The sequence below is a fragment of the Fusarium musae genome, chromosome 2 (assembly GCF_019915245.1).
Source record: "Fusarium musae strain F31 chromosome 2, whole genome shotgun sequence".
NCBI classification, from domain to species: Eukaryota; Fungi; Ascomycota; class Sordariomycetes; order Hypocreales; family Nectriaceae; genus Fusarium; species Fusarium musae.
In genome coordinates this window covers 545,896-568,577 of record NC_058388.1, presented here as the reverse complement: position 1 = coordinate 568,577, position 22,682 = coordinate 545,896, and the positions used below count along the sequence as shown (strand labels likewise).

At 50.6% G+C, this 22,682-nt stretch overlaps 7 protein-coding genes across 7 annotated transcripts; 1 reads left to right on the top strand and 6 right to left on the bottom strand.

The window, feature by feature from the left end:
• Nucleotides 1-718: 718 nt before the first annotated feature.
• On the top strand, nucleotides 719-2,312 carry ATG17 (autophagy protein 17; the record flags this gene model as incomplete). Its single annotated transcript, XM_044819877.1, has 2 exons — nucleotides 719-1,264; nucleotides 1,314-2,312. The coding sequence occupies 2 exons, from the start codon at nucleotides 719-721 to the stop codon at nucleotides 2,310-2,312; spliced, it is 1,545 nt and encodes a 514-aa protein (XP_044684177.1).
• A 676-nt stretch (nucleotides 2,313-2,988) lies between these two features.
• On the bottom strand, nucleotides 2,989-3,811 carry J7337_002143 (uncharacterized protein; the record flags this gene model as incomplete). Its single annotated transcript, XM_044819876.1, has 2 exons — nucleotides 2,989-3,485; nucleotides 3,547-3,811. The coding sequence occupies 2 exons, from the start codon at nucleotides 3,809-3,811 to the stop codon at nucleotides 2,989-2,991; spliced, it is 762 nt and encodes a 253-aa protein (XP_044684176.1).
• Nucleotides 3,812-5,235: 1,424 nt separating this feature from the next.
• J7337_002142 (uncharacterized protein) lies at nucleotides 5,236-6,222 on the bottom strand (the record flags this gene model as incomplete). Its single annotated transcript, XM_044819875.1, has 2 exons — nucleotides 5,236-5,278; nucleotides 5,357-6,222. The coding sequence occupies 2 exons, from the start codon at nucleotides 6,220-6,222 to the stop codon at nucleotides 5,236-5,238; spliced, it is 909 nt and encodes a 302-aa protein (XP_044684175.1).
• A 1,098-nt stretch (nucleotides 6,223-7,320) lies between these two features.
• Nucleotides 7,321-8,565, bottom strand: J7337_002141 (uncharacterized protein; the record flags this gene model as incomplete). The annotated part of the gene is made up of 1 exon (XM_044819874.1): nucleotides 7,321-8,565. One exon carries the CDS (start codon nucleotides 8,563-8,565, stop codon nucleotides 7,321-7,323), a length of 1,245 nt encoding a protein of 414 aa, XP_044684174.1.
• Nucleotides 8,566-10,267: 1,702 nt separating this feature from the next.
• Nucleotides 10,268-14,122, bottom strand: J7337_002140 (putative NRPS-like protein biosynthetic cluster; the record flags this gene model as incomplete). Its single annotated transcript, XM_044819873.1, has 1 exon — nucleotides 10,268-14,122. One exon carries the CDS (start codon nucleotides 14,120-14,122, stop codon nucleotides 10,268-10,270), a length of 3,855 nt encoding a protein of 1,284 aa, XP_044684173.1.
• Nucleotides 14,123-17,077: 2,955 nt separating this feature from the next.
• J7337_002139 (uncharacterized protein) lies at nucleotides 17,078-18,625 on the bottom strand (the record flags this gene model as incomplete). Its single annotated transcript, XM_044819872.1, has 1 exon — nucleotides 17,078-18,625. The coding sequence occupies one exon, from the start codon at nucleotides 18,623-18,625 to the stop codon at nucleotides 17,078-17,080; it is 1,548 nt and encodes a 515-aa protein (XP_044684172.1).
• Nucleotides 18,626-20,999: 2,374 nt separating this feature from the next.
• On the bottom strand, nucleotides 21,000-22,660 carry PNS1 (putative choline transporter, neither null mutation nor overexpression affects choline transport; the record flags this gene model as incomplete). The annotated part of the gene is made up of 2 exons (XM_044819871.1): nucleotides 21,000-21,320; nucleotides 21,368-22,660. The coding sequence occupies 2 exons, from the start codon at nucleotides 22,658-22,660 to the stop codon at nucleotides 21,000-21,002; spliced, it is 1,614 nt and encodes a 537-aa protein (XP_044684171.1).
• Between the last annotated feature and the right edge of the window lie 22 nt (nucleotides 22,661-22,682).

The window sequence follows — 22,682 nt, the reverse complement described above, 5'->3', positions numbered from 1 at the left end:
TACGGTATCGAGATGACATAACGTTAGATTATAGGTTAATATTTGATGTTTTGGGAATAGGATTGGAGGGCAGGCGCAGGTGTTGGGATTCTTTCAGGAATGATGACATGAGCTTTTTTTTTAGCAGAGATATCAAGAATGGTTTGAACAATGAATCACAATCACAAACAACTTCAGTTCTCTGAATGATACCATTTTGAGTAAATTGATGTGAGACTTGCGACAAAGTAACACAAATGGCGGCATCAGCCTCTCCACGTGCAAACAAAAGACAAACAGGAATGTAAATTCCACGTTCCAGGTCGCAAACAGACAATTGCCAAATTGCAGGTCCTGAGACAGCCTATGGCCATGCGCTAAACGTGCCTAGACGGGCCAGGTTAGTCCCTGGAAATCACGAGTCAGCCTCTGTAACCGAGCTTTTTTGGAGGCGTCAGCTGCCTAGACTGTGTGGGTCCTAGGCACCTTTATGGTAAGTGGGTGCGATAACGGAAGCTTAGACTAGCTTATCGCACCCCAAGTTCCGTCATCGTTCAAGCTCTCCATCCCCCGTCAGGTCTGTCTCGTATCTCTATCTCTACTTTCTTCTTCTCTTTCATCTCGTGTAATTATTATCTTTTTTCCTTTTCTTGTACCATCTATTATCATTACTCCCATCATGTAGTCATGGGAGAACACTAGTATCTAAACATTACCTTACCTACATCACACATTCAACATGGCTTCTTCTTCCAAGAGCTCTTTGCGCCGTAGTCATGGCGACTCATCCGGAGCCTCGTCTGGACATTCGCATCCACGATCAGCGACACAATCTCGCGTTTCCACCTCGCCCTCCATCGATATCGACACTCTCGTTAACCACCTCCTCGTCGCGAAACGATCGCTTTCTTCCATAACTCTTGTTCTCCGTGCGAACGAGATCGCGAATGATGCTAGGCAGTCACATGATGATGTATCCATCCTAGCTGCGCAGGCGGGCTTCTTACGAACTTCTATACTGGACCAGACGGCGATTCTTGTGAGGACTAGGAGGAGCTTGCAGAGCACGTATGAGTGGGGGAAGAAGGACTTTCGAAAGCTGGTCAAGTCGATGGACTTGGTTGACGGGCAGCTTGATCATACTATGGAGATGCTGCGCGAGACTGGGGTCGAGGGTGTTTTCAGACCGAAGGGTGAAGAGAGACGAAGTCTTCTGGATTTTATCGATGAAGGAGGTGTGGATGGCGTGCGCGAGGCGATGAAGCAAAGCATCCAGGAGCTACAGGTAAGCTGCCCGGCGAAGGCATCGCCAATCATGCGCTGACACCGACCAGGCTATTCAGCAATCTTTTGACGGAGATTTACTCCGTTTCGATAACGACATCCGGAATCTGAAGAAAGTAGTCGCCGATACGCCCAGCATACAAGATATACCCCAGGGCAATAATCCATCGGCCGGCGAGATCCTCGAGAGTCTAGTCGACCATTCAGCCAACATGGCCCAGCTCCTCGCATCGCTGACCCATCACTTCGACATGTGCGTCACCGCGATCCGAACGACAGAAGGCGGCGTAGCTCTCGCTCGCCGTAGAGCTGCCGAGGCTACACAGTCCCAAGGAAACGACGGGGTCTCCATTTCAGGCGTCATCGCCGAGCAAGAGTCCAATGTGTCCGACCTCGAACCCAAAACGGCGAAAGACCGAGCTGAGATGTTAAAAGTCGTCGTGCAGGACGCACGCGAGGTCGACGACGTGGTGCAGGAAATACAAGAGCGCCTCACGGCAATGGAGCAGGATTACACAGTGCTGCAGGAACAGCACGACATCTCAAAACAGGCGTACACGGGCATGCTGCAGGCATACGCTATTCTGGGCGATATCGGCGATCGACTCGCTGACTACCTCGCGGCCGAGGGAGACTTCAAAACACGATGGGATATGGAGAAGGAGAGCGTCTTTGCCAAATTACAGGAAATGCAGCAGCTCAAGGATTTTTACGAGCGCTACGCAAGTGCGTATGACAGTCTGATTCTCGAAGTCGAGCGCCGTCGCGCAGTGGACGATCGAGTGCGCAGCCTCTGGCGCAAGGCACAAGAGAACGTGGACAAGCTCCTCGAGACAGACCGCGTGTCGCGCGAGGCGTTTCGGCAGGATGTGGGGGAGTTTCTGCCGACGGACCTGTGGGCGGGCATGCAGGGTTCTGCGAAGAAGTGGACCGTTGTGAAGGAGGGTGAGGATGAGGAGGGCGATGGAGAGGTGCAGCCGTTGAGGAGGAGTGTTGTTGAGGCGGCAAAGGAGAGACTTGCGAGAGCGGGGGAGAGACGGGTGAGATAGGGGGAATAGTTAGATTGTATTGATAGCTGGGATGGCGTTTTGGATAGGGTGGTCATCTGGGATTTGGAATAATACTCCACATATTGATTTCTATGAGTTTGTTGTCTGTTGGTGGTTGTGGTATGTTGGCGAGATGTGGCAAGACAACGCACTCGAAGGATTTCGTACTCATTCTTGGGCAAAAGGTAGCGTGTTTTGATTAATGATCATTCTCGTCTTCAAACGATCGACACTTGTGACGGCTCAACGGCAGCTACTCTTAATTCTAGCTACTCTTAATTCTAGCTACTCATAAGACGTTGTCTTGAGGCGTCTTCCTTTGGTGCTAACACATTCGTGATGCCCGTGTTATCTCCAACGAGCTATAACACGGGCCGTAGTTACGGCCAACGATCTTTATAGCGTGTGTGCAGACCTCTTACATCTCGTACATCAATCCATGGGTGGGTGTCTATCACGGATGGGAACAGGTCACCAATTGCAGTTTGTTTACTTCAATGTGGTAGTTGTGACAAAGTGAATTAAGTGAGGGTTATGCTAAGATCTTAAAATGCTATGCAGTTAATGTTTCGTAAAGATCGTGATGATTCAAGATTCCCATACTCCTTTCCATGTTGCTGTCATTATTCCGGCCGTTTCTCATTACACACACAATAACCTATTAAACAATTTGCCTTTATTTCAAGTCTTCGTTTGGACTGTTGGAACAATCTTCAGAACCGCATGCAGTGTCTGAGTTAAGATCATCAGGCTTGATGGATGACAAGAACTCTGTCACTGAGCTCATGATAAAGACATGCAAGTCCTTCTCATCGCTGGAAACCATGTTGAAGAAGATAGGTGATAGCTTGCGATACATGTCTGAGGCGGTGTCTGGGTTGAGGGTGACGATGTTGCTAAGGACATCGGCGAGCATGTGAGTTGCTCGAGACATGGAGCGAGCTCCTGTTCCTCCTAGTGTAGCGACGGAGTCTTTAACTGTGCTGTGCAGCTCCTTTGTGATGAAGTAGACATGGTTGAGTAGAGCTTGGCCATCATCTTGAGAGAGATCAAGAGTTGAAGTCCTGTCTATGATAGAGACTGTTCGGGAGAGTGTCGCTCTGATGCTGTTCATCTTGCCAACGACTTTATACACAGCCTTGTCTTTTGACAGTCTCTCAACCTTGGTTTCCTCTAAAATAGATTCTTTGTCACTTGTTAGTAATTGGAGTGAAATTAGGTATACTCGACGTACCGATGTCACCACATCTCTCCTTGATCTTCTCAGCAACACGATCTAGTAAGCTGACCACGCTCACATCCTTACGGCCAATTGAGCGCTTATCGCGAGATGCAGACTTCTTCTTTTTTGAGACTACAGTGACGCCAATGCGGGGTGTAGCAATGGCCGGCAGACGGCGAGCTGCAAGTGTCTCATCTCGAACGGTGACTGTCTTGGCCAGGGGAGTAGCCAAGGCACCAGTGAAGAGCGTGGCTGTGAGGAAGAGTGTGAACTTCATGATGAAAAGACTTATTGAATCACCCCGAAGAAGAATAATCTCAGAACGAAAGATAGGAGGAACAGGAAGCAGAGCTGCCAGAGCTGAAGGGATCTTGGCGCTGGGAGGACATCGCAGCCTTATACTCTCAGGAGACAAGCTTCGAGGCTTGACTTGCATCCCATCAACGGCATATCATGAACGCCGATCTAATCCTCTTTCTATAGGGAATTTAAAGCTTAAAGCGGGAGGATCTGCAAGTTCCTGAGGTAAAACCTTAGATCGGGCTGCAGCATTCTCCCCTGCATTGGGGGGACAGAAAACACTGGGTGCTGCTGGCAGCAAAAACTGCAGATCCTTAGTTTGGTGCTTTTCTTTCCGGCCAAGCCTCCTTCTTGTACGAAAAAGCTTGGTGGTAGATCGGAGAGTTTGGTGTAACCTGGTCTTGAGCATATCGATCTCAGGTTGGAAGATAGCGATCGCTGCGGGTGATCAACATGGCTAGAGATCTTGTTTCTGCTGGGCATGGGATGATTCTGACAGGAGAGTATGGACGAGCATTCATTATTCATAAGTAATGTACGCGTGAGTATCTCCTGTATCTGAATCCTTATTTCTTTAGAAAATCTGCTCAAGATATTGATCGCAGCGTCACCAAATCCATCCGAAAGCATCTCTCTTCCACTCTATCCTCTGCCAAGTCCTCCAATCCCTCACTGCCAGTGGCAGATAACCGTCTTTTCACATCCCCGTCACCATACCAAATCGCAGATCTTCAAAACCTCACTACCGGATTAGTTCCCACCCAGCCCCGATAGGCTTTCTCCCTGAGACAGCCAGCATTCCTTGCCCCTTCATAGTCCCTGCACTTATGATCGTTTCAGGCATTTCGTGTTCGGCCGCCATAGTTTAAAATTGAATCATAGATCTCGGTTGTCTCGGCTGGAAGTGACCTGTCAATCAGTTGATCTAGATGAGGCTTGATATAAGACGGCTGCTTTTGGCATGGTGGGACGGATGGTTGACGGGAAGTGAGGAGCCACCCATCTGTCGATTACAAAAGAGGTTTAGAGGTTTTTATTGACGGGAATTGGGTAGATCTTAACTTTGACGGGAATATGGACGAGGCTTTGTTCGTGGTTTGAGGCGCGGATGAGGCTGAATACGGGCGTTGGACTGATATCCAGCAGTACTCCAAGCAGCCTCAAGTTGGACTACGGAGCGTGGTCTACTCTTGTCCTCTTTCGGTGGACTTCCGGGGAGACTTGTCTCTCTGATGCTGGCAAATCTTGTCCATGGATCGTGTGCCAAAGCAGATATCTCCAATCCTGGTCTTGCGAGCGTCTAGTTCGTCGTCGTCTCATGACCAAAAGGTTTCCGTCCATACACAACAGTCCTATAGGTCGTCAGCAAACCCACATCCGCTCCTCTAAGAAGGCCCCAACTCACGTCTCAACCCAAGCACAGTTACCCTTATCCTTCATCTCCCTACGAAACAACCCCAGCAACACTTGAACCTCCTCTCTATACCACCCCAGTAGATCCATGAGCAGCAAATTCGCATACCCCTCAATACTCTGCTCCAGAGCCTCCAGGAACAGTTCTCCTGCTCGTTTTAGTCTCTCATCGCTAGGCCACAAGTGCATAGGCGCTTTTATCCTCTTTTCCACAATGTCGACGAATCCAGCTGCTTTGAGATTATCGCGCATCGTGTGCCCTTTGCAGACGTCGAATGGACGGCCCATTTTCTCACCGGCGGTGTAGATTGCATCTGCCCAGACGTTGAAGACATGGTCGGGAGGTAACTTGACGTGATCGGATTGGAGCTTGACGTCCATTTCCAGATCTTGGATCCAGCCTCCTGGCGCGAGGTGTGTATACGCTTTGCTGTACAGATCAACCCAGTCGGGAACACTGCCATACATGGCGCGGAGGTGGATAAAGTCGAAGTGATCTTCAGGCCACGTCCAGTCGAGCAGACAATCTTCAATGACGAACTTGACGTTTGGAGGGACTACGACTGGTTGGATGGGGCTTAGATCTGTGCCTGTGACTTCAGCCTCTGGGTACTCATCTCCAAAGTCAATCGCCCAAATCCCCGTCCCCGTGCCGATATCCAACACACGTTTCGGTTCTTTTATAGGCGCAAGAAACAATTTCTCATCGAGAGTGAAGAACAATCCCACATGGGTGAGGTCCAGACCATGGTTCTGCTGCGCATCATTAGGCGCCCAATACTCCGTCGACTGAATATTCTCATACGTCCTCCCATAGTGTTTCCGGTACTCAAGAATACTGCTCGTTATGGACACCGTTGACAAATCACCAGAAATCGACTCTGCATCCTCATCACCAGCCAGGTCAGCGAGAATTTGCTCGTTTGGTTCAGTTTCAGGCGACGCGGACTCGGAGTATACGATAGGTGGTCCCATTGTGTTGGTGGCTTGCGCGATGCAGGTTTCCTCCCTGCCGGTAGTAACTTGGAGAAGAGGAAAGAGAAGAAAGAAAAATGACGCATTCTTCAGCTGTTGGGTGCTATTTGGTCTTTTACGTATCATGCATTCGATTACCGAGCTATGAAGTAATGATCTTCTATGCCCCGCAGGGATCTAAGCCCGCGTCAAAGATGATGTGTCTCATTTTCAGAAGCACGATGAAGTGTTCACGCAGGGATCCATCCATCAGCACATTCACACATATAGCTGAGATGGGTAATTATTATCTGTAAGGTACAGTACACTATTGATGTCACGGGATCCCAAGTAGAGTCAAACGGTATTTCCATCACGGATCGAGGACTGCTTCTTCTTGACTACGTACTTCTACTACTGATCATTTTGCCAGCGATCAACGAGGACCAAAAACGGGGATCCGGGACCATGGCTTAGCTGAAAACCTCCACAAGCAACGTTATCAGGCAGCCGTCTCAGGTTTCTTCCAATCTTTGTGACACCGTAGCAATATGGACAACCAGAGCCAGAGTCAAGCTATGCAAGCACAGTGTTGACCAATAGCTTGCAGGAGTGAGCAAGTTGTTGAGACGGATGCTCGTCCTTCACACAAACATTCCTTTGATCTTGGAAGGATCAAGGGCAAAAGTAAATATCTCGTGCATCAATAGCCTCGACTAGTGAGTTTAGTTCAAAGTAATCGGTGTTATAACAATTGCAACGACAAAAGACCGCGGGTATATAGGCTATATCTAACCTGAAGCACAAATAAATATACCTGTCTGCTAAAGAGCTTGGCTAAGGTAGCAGTACTAAGCCAAGACATTCGGAGCTGAGCTCCGGTGTCTTACCTCCGTACCGGGCCCGTGTTAATTTCCTATTCAGGCAATACAGCTTAATTCTCGAACATAAACTTCACTGAAAACGACGAAACAGTTCCTCAAATATCTCACATTGAATACCCCCACAGGAGGCTACCCATAAGTAAATATCTACATCAAATGAATAATATATACCCCCTCCAAGAAACACAAACAACATCCCCAAGAAGCTTATACACACTCGCATCACCACTTACACTCAAGCAGTGCAAGCAGGAGCGTCAGCAGTGACGGTGACGTAGTGGGTCTCAGCAGCAGAAACAGTAACATATGAAGTCACGATAGTGTTGCTACCAGCGTTGTTGTTGCTGCCAGCGTTGTTGTTGTTGTTGTTGGAGCCCTTGGATCCGGAACCAGTCTTGTCAGATGAGCTCTGTCCAGTGGGCTTGGGCACGGGGTAAGCGTTGTGCCGAGTCTTAGTAACTGCGGCGGTGTTAGCGGCTGCGGAGATTCCTTGGGCTGTGTTGCTGGGTGTCGCGGGTTGGGTGTCGTACTCATCACCATCGTCGGCAGGGCACTCCTCATCATCATCACCAGTCTCGGGCTCCTCATCCTCGTCGCAGTCCTCGTCATCACCAGTCTCAGCGGCAGCAGTGGGGGTGGGCTCCTCATCATCATCACAGTCCTCATCGTCACCCTCGTCAACGGGCTCCTCGTCATCGCAGTCCTCATCGTCGCCGGCATCGGGGGTAGTGGCAGTGGGCTCGGGAACGGCGGTGGTCACGCTCTCGAAGATGGGGCCAAGGGCGGAGGAAGTAACAGCGACAGCCTGGAGGGTGGTAGCGGTAGGCTTCTCAGCGGCAGGGGCGGAGGTAGCGACGGGGGCAGCAGAGGCAGCGGAAGAAGGCTTGGTGGAACCGGAACCGGAACCAGATCCAGATCCAGCGCCGACGACAAAGTCAACGCAAGACTCGTAGGTCTGGTTGATATCAGGGGCATCCCAGAACCACTGGAGAACACAGTCACCAGCCTTGGTGCACTCACCACCCAAGCTCTCAGGAAGAGTGACGCTGAAGGCAGTGTTGTTGGGGTTGAGACCAGCGTTGGCAGCATAGTTCTCAAACTCGATAAGAGGCTCTCCGATCATCTTGTCAGTGGAGGTCTTGACAACGGAGACGTTGGCGTAGCCGGTGTGGGGAGCAGCGATGTTGACGTCAAAGTCAATCTTCTCGCCGAGCTTGTAGCTCTGGACATTGTCCTTGTTGTCGTCGAACTGGAAGCCCTTGCACAGCCAGAGGTTGCACTCCTTGGCGTCGAAGTTGGAGCCGACGACCTGCTTGATGCCCTGGACGTTGCCGTTGATGTCGGCGGACTGCTGGTAGAAGGGCTGGTCGCCGCAGGCAGCCTTGAAGGCGTTGCCGGGCTTGCGGGGAGGGGGGGACTGAACGAAGCCGTGGGCGGCGACGAGGGGAAGAAGAGTAAGAAGGGCGGCGGCGTTCTTCATTTTGTTTGGCGGTAGATATAAATGTCTTGAAAGTTTGGGTAGAAATTGGCTTCGTGAGAGTCTCTAGGACCAGATGTAATTGTTAAAGAGTGGGTTGTTTGAATTGAACGGCCGTCAAGGCTCTGAACGAAAGTGAATGTTTGGAATGAAAGTGAAGTACAAAAAAGTACAAGAAAAAAAAGAATGGCGAATCTGGTCCTTCGAGGTCCGTGAAAGAATAGAGGTTGAGGAGAGTGAGAAGTGAGCAGAGTGAGGGTTGATCGAGTTGGATATATAGTCGAGACACATCTCGGCGGATGACTTCTACACAGGGATTAGCGATGGGGATCTGATACTCGGCGTCTGAGGCGAGGCGGTGGACCGTGGGCCTCGCTCCGTAGTCAATCTCGTTGATGTTGGTGATCCTTGTCGTTGAGTGTAAGTCAGACTGGGGGGTGTTAGTTAGTTGACGGCGGCAGTGAGTTGATGCTGGGGTTTAGACTACAAGCGATGGTCTAGAAGCAAGCAGATCATGTTACTCTATGACCTTATTCTTGATCTCTATTCTATTCTATTCTATGTCTATCACTTACACCAAGTTCACATCTACCTTAGCATAGTCCTCTGTTCATACAAACATGTTTAGTTTCCCATCAAAACATGTCACCCATCCCGTTTCGATCCTCTCCAAACCAAACACTCTCTCTACTGCTCGTCTCCCTTTCTAAGCCATCAGTCAGAGCCCCCCATGTCTTGCACCGTCGCCAAGGCCCGACTTCACCGGAATTCGAATCTGCCAAAAAGAACAATTCGTCCGGCCTGTTGAAGCGCTCTCAGGTCTTTTCCCCACTGTATCTATCAACCCCTTGTCAGGGCCTGTTTGGAGCCAGCGCAAGGGGCGCTAAGATCATTGGTGGAACATCCAACGGCTGTGTTTGAGCCTCAAGATGGAATGATAGAAAATGTCTTGAGCCGCCGAGTTTAATTAGAGGCTACATCGCTTGGGTAGAATGTCCATTTGCTCCTATCTTCACATAGCAACAACACAAGTCCTACATACTCCGTACAAGACGCTTAATTAGATATTCTATATACAGACGATTCGCATTCAATACGATCTTCACTGGCTTCAGCACTAACAACAAGCATAACATCATCGCCAAAGCATATCATACCCCTGCAAAGTGGACCAGCCCAGCCCTGTATCCCCCTCCAAACAAACGCCTCTCATCCACGGAAAAACTCTCCCCCAAAAACTTCGAAACCTGTCTCCGACAAACACCAACTCCCTTGTTTCAGGATGACATGCGGCCAAGGAACGCCCGCCTATGCATAATTATAAACATCCATCGTCTATTCTATTCTTCCGCCTACGATTAATTAGTCCTTTGACAAGCCGGAATTCGGCAGACAGGCCTGGTCCTCGGCTCGATGAATATTCGGATTCAGGGGCATGTCACTGTGTAGATGAACTTTTAATAAACTCGAGACGGTTTTAATAGATCTTTTCGTCAATTCGTCAGTTTTGCAAACTCATTAATACTATCACGGCATTGCTGTTCATCCCTTCCCCCACGTGGTGAAACATGCAGCCAAACACTATTTCATTTTCCATCCCAACATCTCATGATCCATGATCCGATTAGCTAAACAAACAAGAGAACAAATTCCTGAGATCATAAATCTAGATACAAATTTTGTTTCACGCCATGCATAAACATCTTTAAATCGGCTCATCACGAGGCTCAATAAGAACCTCATTAACAGCAACATGCGGCGGTTGACACACAGCGTACACAATAGCGCTAGCAACCTCCTCGGGCTTGAGGACCTCGGCACCCGTAGGCTCACCGTACTTCTTGAGCGCCTCCTGGTCCGTCGACATGCCCAGCAGGTCCGTCGCCACATTTCCGGGCTGCACGGCCGTGACCCGTAGGCCAGAGCCTGCTGTCTCCAGGCGCAGGGCCTGCAGCGTCGCCTCGACGAAGAATTTACTCGCCGAGTAGACGCCCAGGCCCGGGAAGACCTTGCGGCCTGCATCGGAGGATATGGCCACGATGTGGCCTGCGCCGCGGGATAGCATGCCGGGCACTGTGGATGATAGGCAGTGCAGAAGACCCTTGCAGTTGACGTCGACAGTGCGCTCCCACTCGTCGGTCTGGTTGTTCGCCATCATGGTGAAATACATGACTCCCGCGCAACTAACAAGAATATCAACCGGTCCAAGCTGTTCGGTCGCTTCTTTCATGAGTGACTCGACCTCAACCTTTTTTGTGACATCCGTCTTGTGAATTAGGACTTTACCGCCGTAGACGCTGATCTTCTTCTTGACGCCTTCGAGGGCTTCAGTCCGACGAGCAGCGATTGCAACGTGAGCGCCTTCTTTGGCGAGACCAGCTGCTACTGCGGCGCCGATTCCAGAAGATGCGCCTGTTACAACGGCGACTTTTCCTGCGAGACGGCCCTTGCGGCACTTCTTGGCGACACCGTTGACTTGCTCGCGACGGGGAGGGCGGGAGAGCCAACCGCGGGCGTAAAAGTGTCGCATGTAGATCTCGAGAAGGCCGTCGTTCATCTTGGGACGGGGTACATCGTACTTGTCGAGCGTAGGCTGTGTCTTGCCGTCTTTTAGAACGATGACTGACTTGAGGACTTCGACGCTGGGCATACCACCGCGGAGAATGTCGACTGTGAAAGGGTCATCGCCGGTCTTTCTGTTACCGCGCTTCTCCCACCATAGAGCAACCCAATCGTCCCATGGTAGAGTCTCAGTAGGGTAGCCCAGCTTGGCTAGAGATGCGAATAATTCTCCAGAGGGAACGGGAGCAGGGTCGCCGAGATGGTACATGGTCTGCTCGGTGTCGTTGGTGTGGTTTGCGAGAGTGACGATGGCGTCGCTGACAAAGTCCACGGGGGTCATCTCGATATACCAACCCTCAACATCAGGAGCACGACCGAGCTGAAGGGACTCGACGAGAATGGCGTTGATTAAATCCCATGCGTTGGTTGAGCCAGAGACACTATGGCCAGAGATAGTTCCAGGGCGGTATACACGCACAGGAATACCACGACGGCTAGCTTCGTTGACGAGCTTCTCAGCAACCCACTTGGTTTGACCGTAGCCATCCAGCAACTTGGTAGGAACATCGTCAACATCGATGACAGTGTCCTCGCACCAGCCGGTATGTGAAGGTGGAAGAACACCATTGGTAGAAACGTGATGAACTGTGGCACCGCTGCGGCCAGCGAGACGAAGAATCTCGCGTGTACCCATGACATTGGCGTTTCGGAGCGCAGCATAAGGGTAGACAAGGTTAACGGTAGCGGCCGCGTGAACAATGACCTGCACGCGAGTAGCAAGCTCATCAAAGACATCGGGAGCAAGACCAAGACGCTTTCGTGTAAGTGTACCAGGCAGGATCTCAATACGCTCCAGTAGATAATCCTCCCAGAGTCCAAGGTCGATCAAGTTCTTTCGGATACGGGCCATACCGGCGGGTGCACAGTCCTCGACAGGTTCGGGGAATCGCACGAGACAAATAATCTGCGCATCTGTAGAATCGACCAAGTTCTTTAAGAGGAAAGCACCAAGGTATCCAGTAACACCAGTGAGGAGAATAGTCTCAGCATCTCTGAGCGCGCGCATAGGGGTACCGTTGCCCTGAATATCCTCAGGGAGTACAGAGTCTGCGCGGAGAACAGCGGGGAGATCAGCCTGCACTGCAGCAGTGTGGCCATCACGAGCAGCCTTGATAGCCGAAACATGCCCCTCAAGAGTCGGAGTTCCAGCAAGCGGAGCCAGAGGAACAGGAAAGCCAAAGGTCTTGGTAAGGCGGCCAGCGAGGTCGGCGAGAGCCAACGAGTGACCACCCAGGTCGAAAAAGTCGTGCTTCGGTGTGATGACGCTAGCGGGCATGTTAAGCGACGCAGCCCATAACTGAATAACAGTCTCGGTCTTGACCTTGATGTTATACTCCTTCTTCTTCTTCTCAACAGGTCTCGGGGATCTCGGGGATGGCGGCGCAGGTAGAGCCTTGAGATCGACCTTTCCAGAGACGCCGTGTGTAGGGAGCTCTTCTAGCTCGACCCAGACTGAGGGGATCATGTAGTGGGCGAGATGGTCGGTGAGAGCACGTCGGGCGACGGGGCTGTAGCCATATTCATCGACGAGAGGAATGGTTCGATCTCTAGTCTCGCCCTTCTCACGTACGATGTAGGCAACAATTTGTCTCTCCAGGCCTTCGCCGTGAGCTACGACTGCGCAGTCGCGAACGGCGAGATGCTTTCGGATGGCGCTCTCGACGGCTCCGGGCTGGACGGTGTAGCCACGAGTCTTAATCATGCCGCCGACTCGGCCGGTGATCTCCAGGAGGCCATTGGGGAGAATGCGAGCCAGATCACCTGTTCGGTACATGCGTGCATCCTTATCTCCAGCGAAAGGATCGGGTTGGAATGCCTTGGCTGTTGTTTCAGGCAGGTTGAGATATCCTCGTGCTAGAAGCTTACCACCAACGTAAAGCTCGCCGCTATCACCTTGGTTGACTCTGTTACCAGCCTCATCCAGAACATAGGTATGCTCAGGGTCTGTCGGAGGACCAACAGGGCACACTCTTGTGTCAAAGTCGACAAAAGTTCTGATATCTCCAACAGCAGTCTCGTGAGTCTCGCAAGCACTATAGACGTTGAGAAGGCGTGTGTCAGGAAGAGCATCCATGGCACGGCGCACAAGATCTGTAGTGACAACCTCACCATTCAACCACAGCGAGCGAAGATGAGGCAACTTCTCGCCCAGCTTAGGATGCCGAGACAGAACTGTCGCCAAAAGTGTAGGAGTCATTAGGGTATCGGTAATTCGCCATTCTGAGAGAAGCTCAACAAGAGCAAGTGGGTCGTAGCTGGCGTGGTCGGGAATAGCGACAGTCGTAGCACCCCGAATCAGAGGTCGAAGCATCTCCCAGATGAAAAACACATTGCATGCCACCCTATCACCGGGCTTGAGATCGCTGACAGCAAATCTCAGATCGTAGGAGCGAACCGCCGCCCTGTGGGGGTTCATAATACCCTTGGGCTTTCCCGTCGTACCAGAAGAGTACGACACAAACAACAGACGCTCCACATCATCATCCTCCGGCAGCGATCTCCTCTCGTCCAGATGAGGCGAGATCTCTCCCCTGGCCAACTTGTCGGGACTATCGACAACAATAACCGGGGTTTCAGAGGTGAGGTTGCCCGAGTACTCGGACTGAGTGAGGATGACAGTTGGCTTCGCATCCTCGATGACATCTCGCAAGAGGCCAGCAGGGTACGCAACCTCAAGCACCAGGAACGCACCACCTGCTCTGAGGGTGGCGAGGGCGGCGATAACGTAGTCTGCGCTCCTGCCCATGAGAACACCGACGAGATCATCGCGGCCAACACCGTAGTCACGCAATCGCTCGGCTAGGGCCCATGTTTCTCTGTCGAGCTCTGCGTATGTGAGGGATCTCTTCTCATCTTCGAGGGCCACTGCGTCTGGAGTAGCTTGGGCCTGCTGCTCGAAGAGAGCAGCGAGATCCTTGTTGACATCGATAATTGACATGATGCCAGTGAGAGGTTTGTGTGAGATTGTGAATGGGAGAGGGAGAGTGAGTGAGTGAGTGAGTGAGCTGGAGGTAGGTAAGTAGAGATGAAGCGGTGGGTGGGTCACGCGACCACTGGGCTAAAAGAGATGTCGGTGACGGGTCCGGTAATGTCTATCCTCCCTCAACAATTGGCCTCCCACGTACGTACACTACAGTTCGTATAGTACGGAGCAAGTGATAACCTTTTCTGGGGGCTCGGTAAGGTTAGTGTGTGATCCCCAAGCGAAGGTGTCATTGCCATCTCTTACTCTTACTCTTTGTAACAGTCGACACTTTTTCAAGCTGCCATATCCCAAAGTTTGTGGGGTTGAAAAAGACCAGCAAAGATAACACCCAGCTGTCGTGCTACAACACCGGTGAAGATCAATTGAAGATGAGAATAAGGAATAAAGATACAGGAGTGTCACCAAGTCGCTAGGTTTTTGAAAAGAAACCACTTGGAAGCAAGGAGTAGTAGACATTTTATTCACAGCACGGCGTACCAGCGTCTCAATCGCTGTCAGTCAGGGCGGGTGCCAATTGACATGCCCCCCACGTAGCCCATGATTGGACTGCCCTAAAGACATTTCAGGCTTAGCTGCCCGCCAATTTTGGGACCTGGAGGGGGAGGGGGGACTCCATCTGGTCCTGGAGAAGGTAGGTAGGTATTGATGGAGGGGAATAGAAGCATGTCTTTGGCTCTCTCGTATTCTGTTTCAATTCATGGTCCTGTTGATGTTGTGATGTTCAATTGCTGAAACATAATCTTGAAGATTTCTCCCCCCTGTAGGGGAGAAACAGGGGACTTCTCAACGAAACCAAACATCTGGGCCACTTTCACGTGCTAGAAACATCCTTTACAGCACCCCTGCTTCTATCTTGTAGTGCCAATCGGAACTCCCCTAGCGACGTTACCGGGTAATCTTCAATTTGTTTTCTTGAAGGTTTGTTTAACAACAACTGGGCCAGTTGACACAGAGTTACATTTCCGTTACGGACTCAATTTGATAAGGCATTGCTGAAGAAAGAAACGGAACAGCCTATGATCATACGTGATACTTCCTGTTGGTGCAGCATGGTTATGCACAATGTGTAAATCCCAGCATTTCGACCTGCATCTTTTCTTCAGAAGCAAGTCACACGCATATCAACTGCGGGATTATTCAAAGAGTTCGTACTGTTCTAGCTACTCGTCACACGAGACGCACCAAATTAGCACGTTGCCCTGACGGTTCGGATCTCGCAGGGCAGAACGAATTCTCCCCATCCCGTCTGTCTCCCCTCCACAGATATCATCATCATCCTCATCGCTTCTTATCCTATTAATCTGACCGAGCTGCCAACGTGTCACCACCCTCCTTTTGCCAACTTTTCCAAGAACCACAAGAACCGGAGTACCTTACCCTCAGAAGCCTGTCACATCGCGATTCTGCCCGTCGTGCGCTGCCCTGATTGGCGCCGACGACCCGAAGCAGAGGGGTCGGACCATCGCCACTATTTGTCGAGCATTACCGCTTGCGTGCTCGTGCATGACGCTCGGGGAGTCTATTTTCTTGGAGGGCCGGCGAATCAGGGTGTTTGAGATGAGCTTGTTTGAGGCGCAGGATGTGACTTGGATTTTCTTGCCCTGGGAGAGTCAAATGATGAGAGAGTTTGAGGTTTGGCGGTGAATCAGACGCGTAAGACGTTCGCCCACTCTACGATTCCTTATCAAGAGGAACAGTTATTAGTCGTGCTCAGTATTATTTGCATTGATGCAATCGCAATGCAATGGAAGACGACTGAAGAGGTGGGTTGTAGCGTGGGGTGGCCTCCATCTCCATCTTGGATGTGCAACATCAAAAGAAGCTTAAGGCGAGGCTTGGCATAAACAACGTCAGCAACTTTGCTCGCCTAGAGCCGCCAAGCCAATCGCATCCGCTGAACCGTGCAGCATTTGATCTGCAGTCCGTGGTTTGCCTTCGGGGAGATGAAGTCGTCGCCGGAGCGGACAGATACTTGCCTAGCAATTCTGTTTCCTAAGGTACCTTGACCTCAAATAATGAAAATATCTAGGTAAAGCTGGCCTAAGTCTAGGGTACTCTTTACTAAGTCTATTTTAGCACACTCTTTTTAAGTCTTCGAGTTTTCTTGCTCTCTGAGGCCTCCCCAGTTCCCCAGACCTGGTCATAGACGATATACCAAAGATTAAGCAGTGGACGGTACGAGTAATTGAGAGCCTTTATGACAAATAAACGTTCAATAATCCATATTATTGTTAATTCATGCTGATTAGGTATTTAAGCGTGCAGGTCTGGATTTTTCTTACCGTCTGGTTGGCTCTCTCGGTATTGGAGATCAGCAATCTCGAACTCCAACCATCAAACAAGCAGAAACGGAGACACCATAATAAACGGAATCCCATTTAACAAATCCTATAAATAAACTGAATAGCATGATTCTTCTCCATCACTTTATCCGGTCCCACCAAAGCTTGTCAAACGATAAGATAAAGGAAAAAGGACCCGCCTTGACAACGCCCTTTACCATGTCTTGTCATTGTCAACTGGGTCCCATCGTGTCAAGATCCAACGCCCTTTGCCATGTCTTGACATGCTGCTAATAAAAAATTACCAAATAATTTGATGCTTTTGCCGAAAAAAGAGTACCATTCCGTGGTCTCATGCCACCGCTTGACGTAAAATAAATTCATCCTCCTACAATAAAGCCATCGATGCCCCCCTGACCTTTGACGTCCGTTTTATCCTATTATCCTTCCCCTGACTTCAGGCTATCGATTCTCATTCTACAGTGCTATATATTCAACTTCACGGACGAGACTCGAGTATTCAGGGTATCATATCTCTCATTACAACTATTAACTGCTATACGCCAAAAAGGACACAAAACTTTTGCTACTTTTCCAACACCCAAAACTCCGAATCGAATCTCGTTTACATTTCCTCTCGTCCCTTGCTCAGATCGACCTCAGCCAGAGGAACAACCTTGGTGCGGCAGATGAGCTTATGACCAATATACAACGCGGCGAAAAGCATCAAGCTGATGTAGTTGGAGAAGAAATCGGCTACGCTCCAATCGATGAAGGCGGTGAAACCACAAGTGATGGTGATCAAGCTGACGAAGAAAGCGCCGTAGTAGGACAGGTAAGGCTGGAGAGGAGCGAGGTAGGGAAGCTCGGAGCGGGGAATTCCCTGCACGCGCATGATCTTCTGGAAGCGGATGTGGCAGACGTTGATGAGGACCCAGGTGATGAAGCACGAGGTGGAACTGACGTTGAGAAGCCAGTTGAACACCTCGGCTCCGCTGGAGGACAGGTTGATGTAGGCGATGAGTCCCATGACGGAGCATGAAGCCACGGCAAAGTAAGGAGTACCGTACTTGTTGGTGCGCTTCATGAAAGCGGGAGCAAGGCCATCCTCAGCGAGCGCGACCATGATTCGGCTACTAGAGTAGACGTTTGAGTTGGCAGCTGTAAGAATGGCAGAGAGAAGAACGGCGTTGATGATGTCAGGAAGAACCTTGACACCAGCGCGGGTAGCGACGACGACGAGAGGTGAAGCAGAAGCATCCTGCGCACCAGAGTCAAGTCGGGGGTCGTTGAAGGGAACGTTGATTCCGACGAAGAAGACGGTCGCCATGAACAAGCTGAAGATTCCCCAGAAAGTCCAGCGGATAGCCTGGGGAATAGCCTTGCGGGGGTTGGCAGTCTCTCCGGCGCCTACACCGACGAGCTCAGTGCCCTGGTAGGAGAAGCCAGCAGTGACAAGGACAGCCCAGAAACCGACGAAGCGGCCCGTGGCGCCGTCAATATCCATGTAGGTGTTTGTGACGCCGGGATCCTTCCAGTACTTGAAACCAATGTAGCCCTCCTCGCCAACACCAGCGTTTACGCAGATGGAGAAGATGATGAAGCCAATGATGGTGACAACCTTGATCATGGAGAACCACATCTCAATCTCTCCAAAGATCCTAACAGGGACAAAGTTCAACGCGGTAAACAACGCCCAGAAAACACTAATCCAAATAGCAATGCTAAGATCCGAGTCCCAATACTGGATGATGATTCCAGCCGCGACGAGCTCCAGTGCAAAAGTGATGGACCAGCTGAACCAGTACAGCCAGCCCATGGCGAAGCCGAGCGTGGGATCGACGAAGCGAGCGGCGTACGAGGTGAAGGATCCAGTGATGGGGATGTACGCTGCCATCTCGCCGAGGCTGACCATGACGGAGTACACGACCGAGCCCATGAATGCGAAGGCGACGAGGAGCGACACAGGGCCTGCCTTGACGAGGGCTGGGCCTACACCGAGGAAGAGACCTGTTCCAATGGTGCCGCCGATGGCGATGAACTGCAGGTGACGCGAGCTCATGGCCCTGTCGAGGCCAGCATCGCCGGTCTCGACATCTTCCTTGGAGGGGGTCTTCTTCTCGTTGCTGACACGAGGGGACTTGTCGTCCACTGAGGAAGAGTCCACGAGCATGATTGTCACTGTCTTGTAATGAAGTTGTCGATATGATGCTACACACAATTAATGAGGAGAAGACAGGATGACTCGCTTGGGAAAAGGGAAAAGAGACGAGCCCGAGTGGTAAGATGAGATGAGTAGAGAGAGACCGAGACCAAGTGGGCTGGCAAAGGACTCTGTTATGTAAAAAAATGAAATGTCAACGGGGATGGGTATATCAATCGGGAATGAATGGGCCCATTACGAAAATTTTCGATATCGGACCAGACCAGACCAAAAACCTTGGTCTTACTTGGTGCTGTAGGAATTGGTCTGTGTGAGTGGATGTAATCCATTTACAACAGCGAGATTTTCTCTCAAACATTTGCCTCTCGGTATGAGCGATCTCAGCGATCACCACAACACAGCACTCACCATGACCCGATTTCCCCAGCTTCCTATTCCAATTGAATCACCTTATAAATGGCGGCCATATAATAAACATGACATTTCATAAACACGAAGAGTAAAGGAGACCTCCGTATCATCGGGTTAATCACGTTGAAAGTGAAATATCGCGAGATGCTTTGGGTTCTGTAGTTTCCGGCTCGTTACCGATTGAGTTAGGTTTCCCGAGCCGCCACGCTAAAAACCCTCTAGCTCAGCAAAGAAAAGTTCTCAAGGGCCAGGGGTTCACATTTTTTTTCTCACACGCGCCACTGATGAAAAACCCTTGCCACGGGCTGTCCGCTGCAAACCACGCACAGCAGCCAATTAGCGTCCCTGAAAGATTGAGAAGCCAAGGAAAAAGAGAAAATTTCAGGTGGCTTGACATTCTGCATGGAACAAATCGAAGCCTTGGATCGAGGCTTACATGCAGCTCGTGGTCTGACAAGCTAGACAAGGCAGCCCTCCCCTGCCTTATTACTCTCTTACAACTGGCCTGGTGAGCTTTAAACTATCGGGCCATTTCGTACAAGGATATGCGGCTCTTTCTGCCGACGACAACCTCGCATCTCCGACTGTGACTGTTTTTATTGTGAATGAATCACTCTCTCCATTATCGGAGAGCACCGACCATCGATAAAACCTGCTGCTGGAGACGAAATAATGGATCTAGCCGAGCTGTTTGTGATACGGTTACGTGATGCACGAAATAAGCATTCATGGCGTCAAACGGGGATTGAGGAGAACCTGGGCTTTGGTGTTTTCATTATGTACTGGACTCCGCAAGATGCCATCACCGTTACGGGCCGAGACTGTCGGTTGAGTCATGAGGCGTTGCGATGTGATGATGCTTCAATCGGATATCAAGCATAGATCCCCAGTTCACCCATCGGCTCGAGACGCCTTACCCCCAAACTATAGCACAGCTGGCCATTGGCAACAGATGACAAAACATTCCACCACTGCATACCCTCCGCGTTATCCCCATCATTCGACAATCTCGCTTCCCTCCCCCAGACGTCTCACCACAGTTTACCTGACAAATTCTTTGGCGATCGAGTTGTGTAATACTAACACTTCAGCTTGGACCTAGCTAGGATCGTGATAGGGAAATAAGATCCGGGAGATCTTCCCGCGAGGGCATGCATGAACTGACTTATTCCCTCGTGCTGTTACAGGTACAGGTCCGATAGGCTCTGTTCTGTTCTTGGCATTTATTGTTGGTTGCTTGATGTGAGATTCAAAAGGACCTTGTATCCATGACAGTATGCGGCGAAGTTGATGTGGATGCTGGAGGTGTAGACTCGCACCACTTGGTTTGCGGCCAAGCTGTGATGGATCATCTAAGCCAACTTGCGAAAAAAAAACCTGGAAACCCTATGGTTTTGTGTTGTACTTAAGAAATGCTTTGAACAGCAGATGACTTCGAAGTTGCGATTCGAATCGCTAGAAATTGTCATTGCTTACTCTTTGGGTCTTCTTCTCGGGAGGCCGACCAGTCCAACTTTCACTGCAATTTTAGCCCCTCACAATGGGTTGCCCAAGTCAGCTTGGTGATCTGCACGCACTTTATGCAAACGGTTCAGCTACGCTCTTGCGGATTGCTGCCGCTCAATATCGCCTGTAGATTCAGAGAACCAATGGCAGTTTTCAAAGTAAAGAAAGAGTAATTATTTATTATTCTGCGGCATTGAATATTCTCCGAGGTGTAAAACAGTGGCACGAAACAAAAGACAGTTTTCATCGTGCACAATACACAATGAATCCTCCAGTATCCTTCTATGGTATCATTCAAGACAAGCAGCCAGCCAATCAGTCAATCGTAAGAGTGCCCCAGTCCTGAAGCACAAGCCTAAGCTGTTGATGCTATCATTCGTCATACATATTCGCCATTTCAGCTAAAGCAGTAGTCCGCTTCAGCTTACTCAGGGCGAATCTGATGATCTAAAGATGCATGACCGGCTTATCGGTCGTGAATGACCTGCTGAACCTTGGGGTACACTCTGCACATCTCCTGGTAAAGCTCAGGGTGGTCGCGCCACATGACCTGAGGATCCCAACCAGCAGCAACAAAGATTGTCTCGACACCGCTCGAAATCGGGGTGGTGAAGATGTTAGCGATCTGGAAACCGATAAGGACAGCGAATGCCATGACGACTGCTGTGTATTGGCCGTCGCTGTTGTAAGGGGGGTCGGTGAAGTAGAGGTACAGGTAGGCCAGGAGGCCGCAAGCGTAGGCGATGAAGAGGCCGCCGAATGAAAGGACGGGTCCGATGAGGCAGTCCTACACAAGTTAGCAGTGTACTTCGATATAAATGCCATTGTGCTTACGTTGATCAGAGCGTCAATTCCGCGATCCTTAATCATCTTCCATGTATCCTTGGCAGCCGCAAAGTAAGCCTTGCCGTAAAGCGCAATGTGGCAGAAAGCATATCTGTTGATGAACTCAACAGCCCACTCCAAAATACCAAGGAGGCAGCCAATGCAACAGAACAAAGCGTATCCCAACATACTGCCATCAGCGGCCTCCTGGTTACGAGCGGCTTGGCAGATCTGACGGACAAACTGGATAATGGCAACTAGCAAGCTACCCAAGGCGATGGAACCGAAACTGTAGGTCAAGGCTCGCTTGGCAGAAGCGCGGGTGGCGTCCTTGGGGAAGTTGTGAGGGTTGAAGTACCAAGAGCCATAGACGCCGGCAATTGTAGTGTGGATAGTATTCTTGAGCCACTCAGAGAACCAGTACATGGTGAACGTGATGAAGACGATCAGGCCGATGACCTTGCCTTTGCCGCAGCCGCCATCAGCGCAAGAGGGGTTATCGTTCGCAGGCTGATACTTGATGTAGATGGCGACAAGAGTGATCGAGAACCAAGCTGACATGGCCGTGGCGATGATGCCTCCAATCAAACTGGTGAGATAGACATGACCATACTTCTTGCTAACGTCGATGGTAGTTCGAAGCATCAGCGCCGAAAAGGGAATTCGCGAAATCCACGTCCAGAAGCAGAAGGCCATGAAAAGTCCAAAGATGAGGAACACAATTCCAGCAGACCAGTATCTGCGCCAGAGGTAAAAGATAGCTGTTCCAAGAGCCCAGCAGACATTGAGAATACCAGTGACCCAGATAAACTGCTTCGGAAACAACCGCGCCATCCAAACGTACGCATACGAGAGCACAAACGCAACAGCGAGGACAAACATGAACAAAATAACCGTACTCGTGTTCAGCGAAAAGTCATTCTTATTACCATAAATCCCCGATCCAGCGTTGCCCTTATTCGCAGCGTATCCCTGGAGTGCTATGCCAGAGACGACGACGTAGCCGGCCATGAAGAGGATGAAGAGAATACCAGCCCAGAGATCGTTCCACTTTGGCTTGGGGATCTTGAACTGCTCTTCGAACGAGGCCTTTTCGTTGCCGCCGTAGCCTTGGGCGGGCATGTAGCCGTTGCCATTCTGGGGAGGGTAGGGCTGCTGCTGGGGAGGAGGCGGTTGTTGGTATTGTTGCTGGTGTGTCGCGGGGGGAGGTTGAGGTTGGTATTGTTGCTGATAGCCGCCGCCGTTGGAGTAGCCGTACGGCGGCTGCTGGTTCGGATTGTAGTAATTGTCGGCTTCGCCCATTGTCGCTGCTTGTCTTGATGAG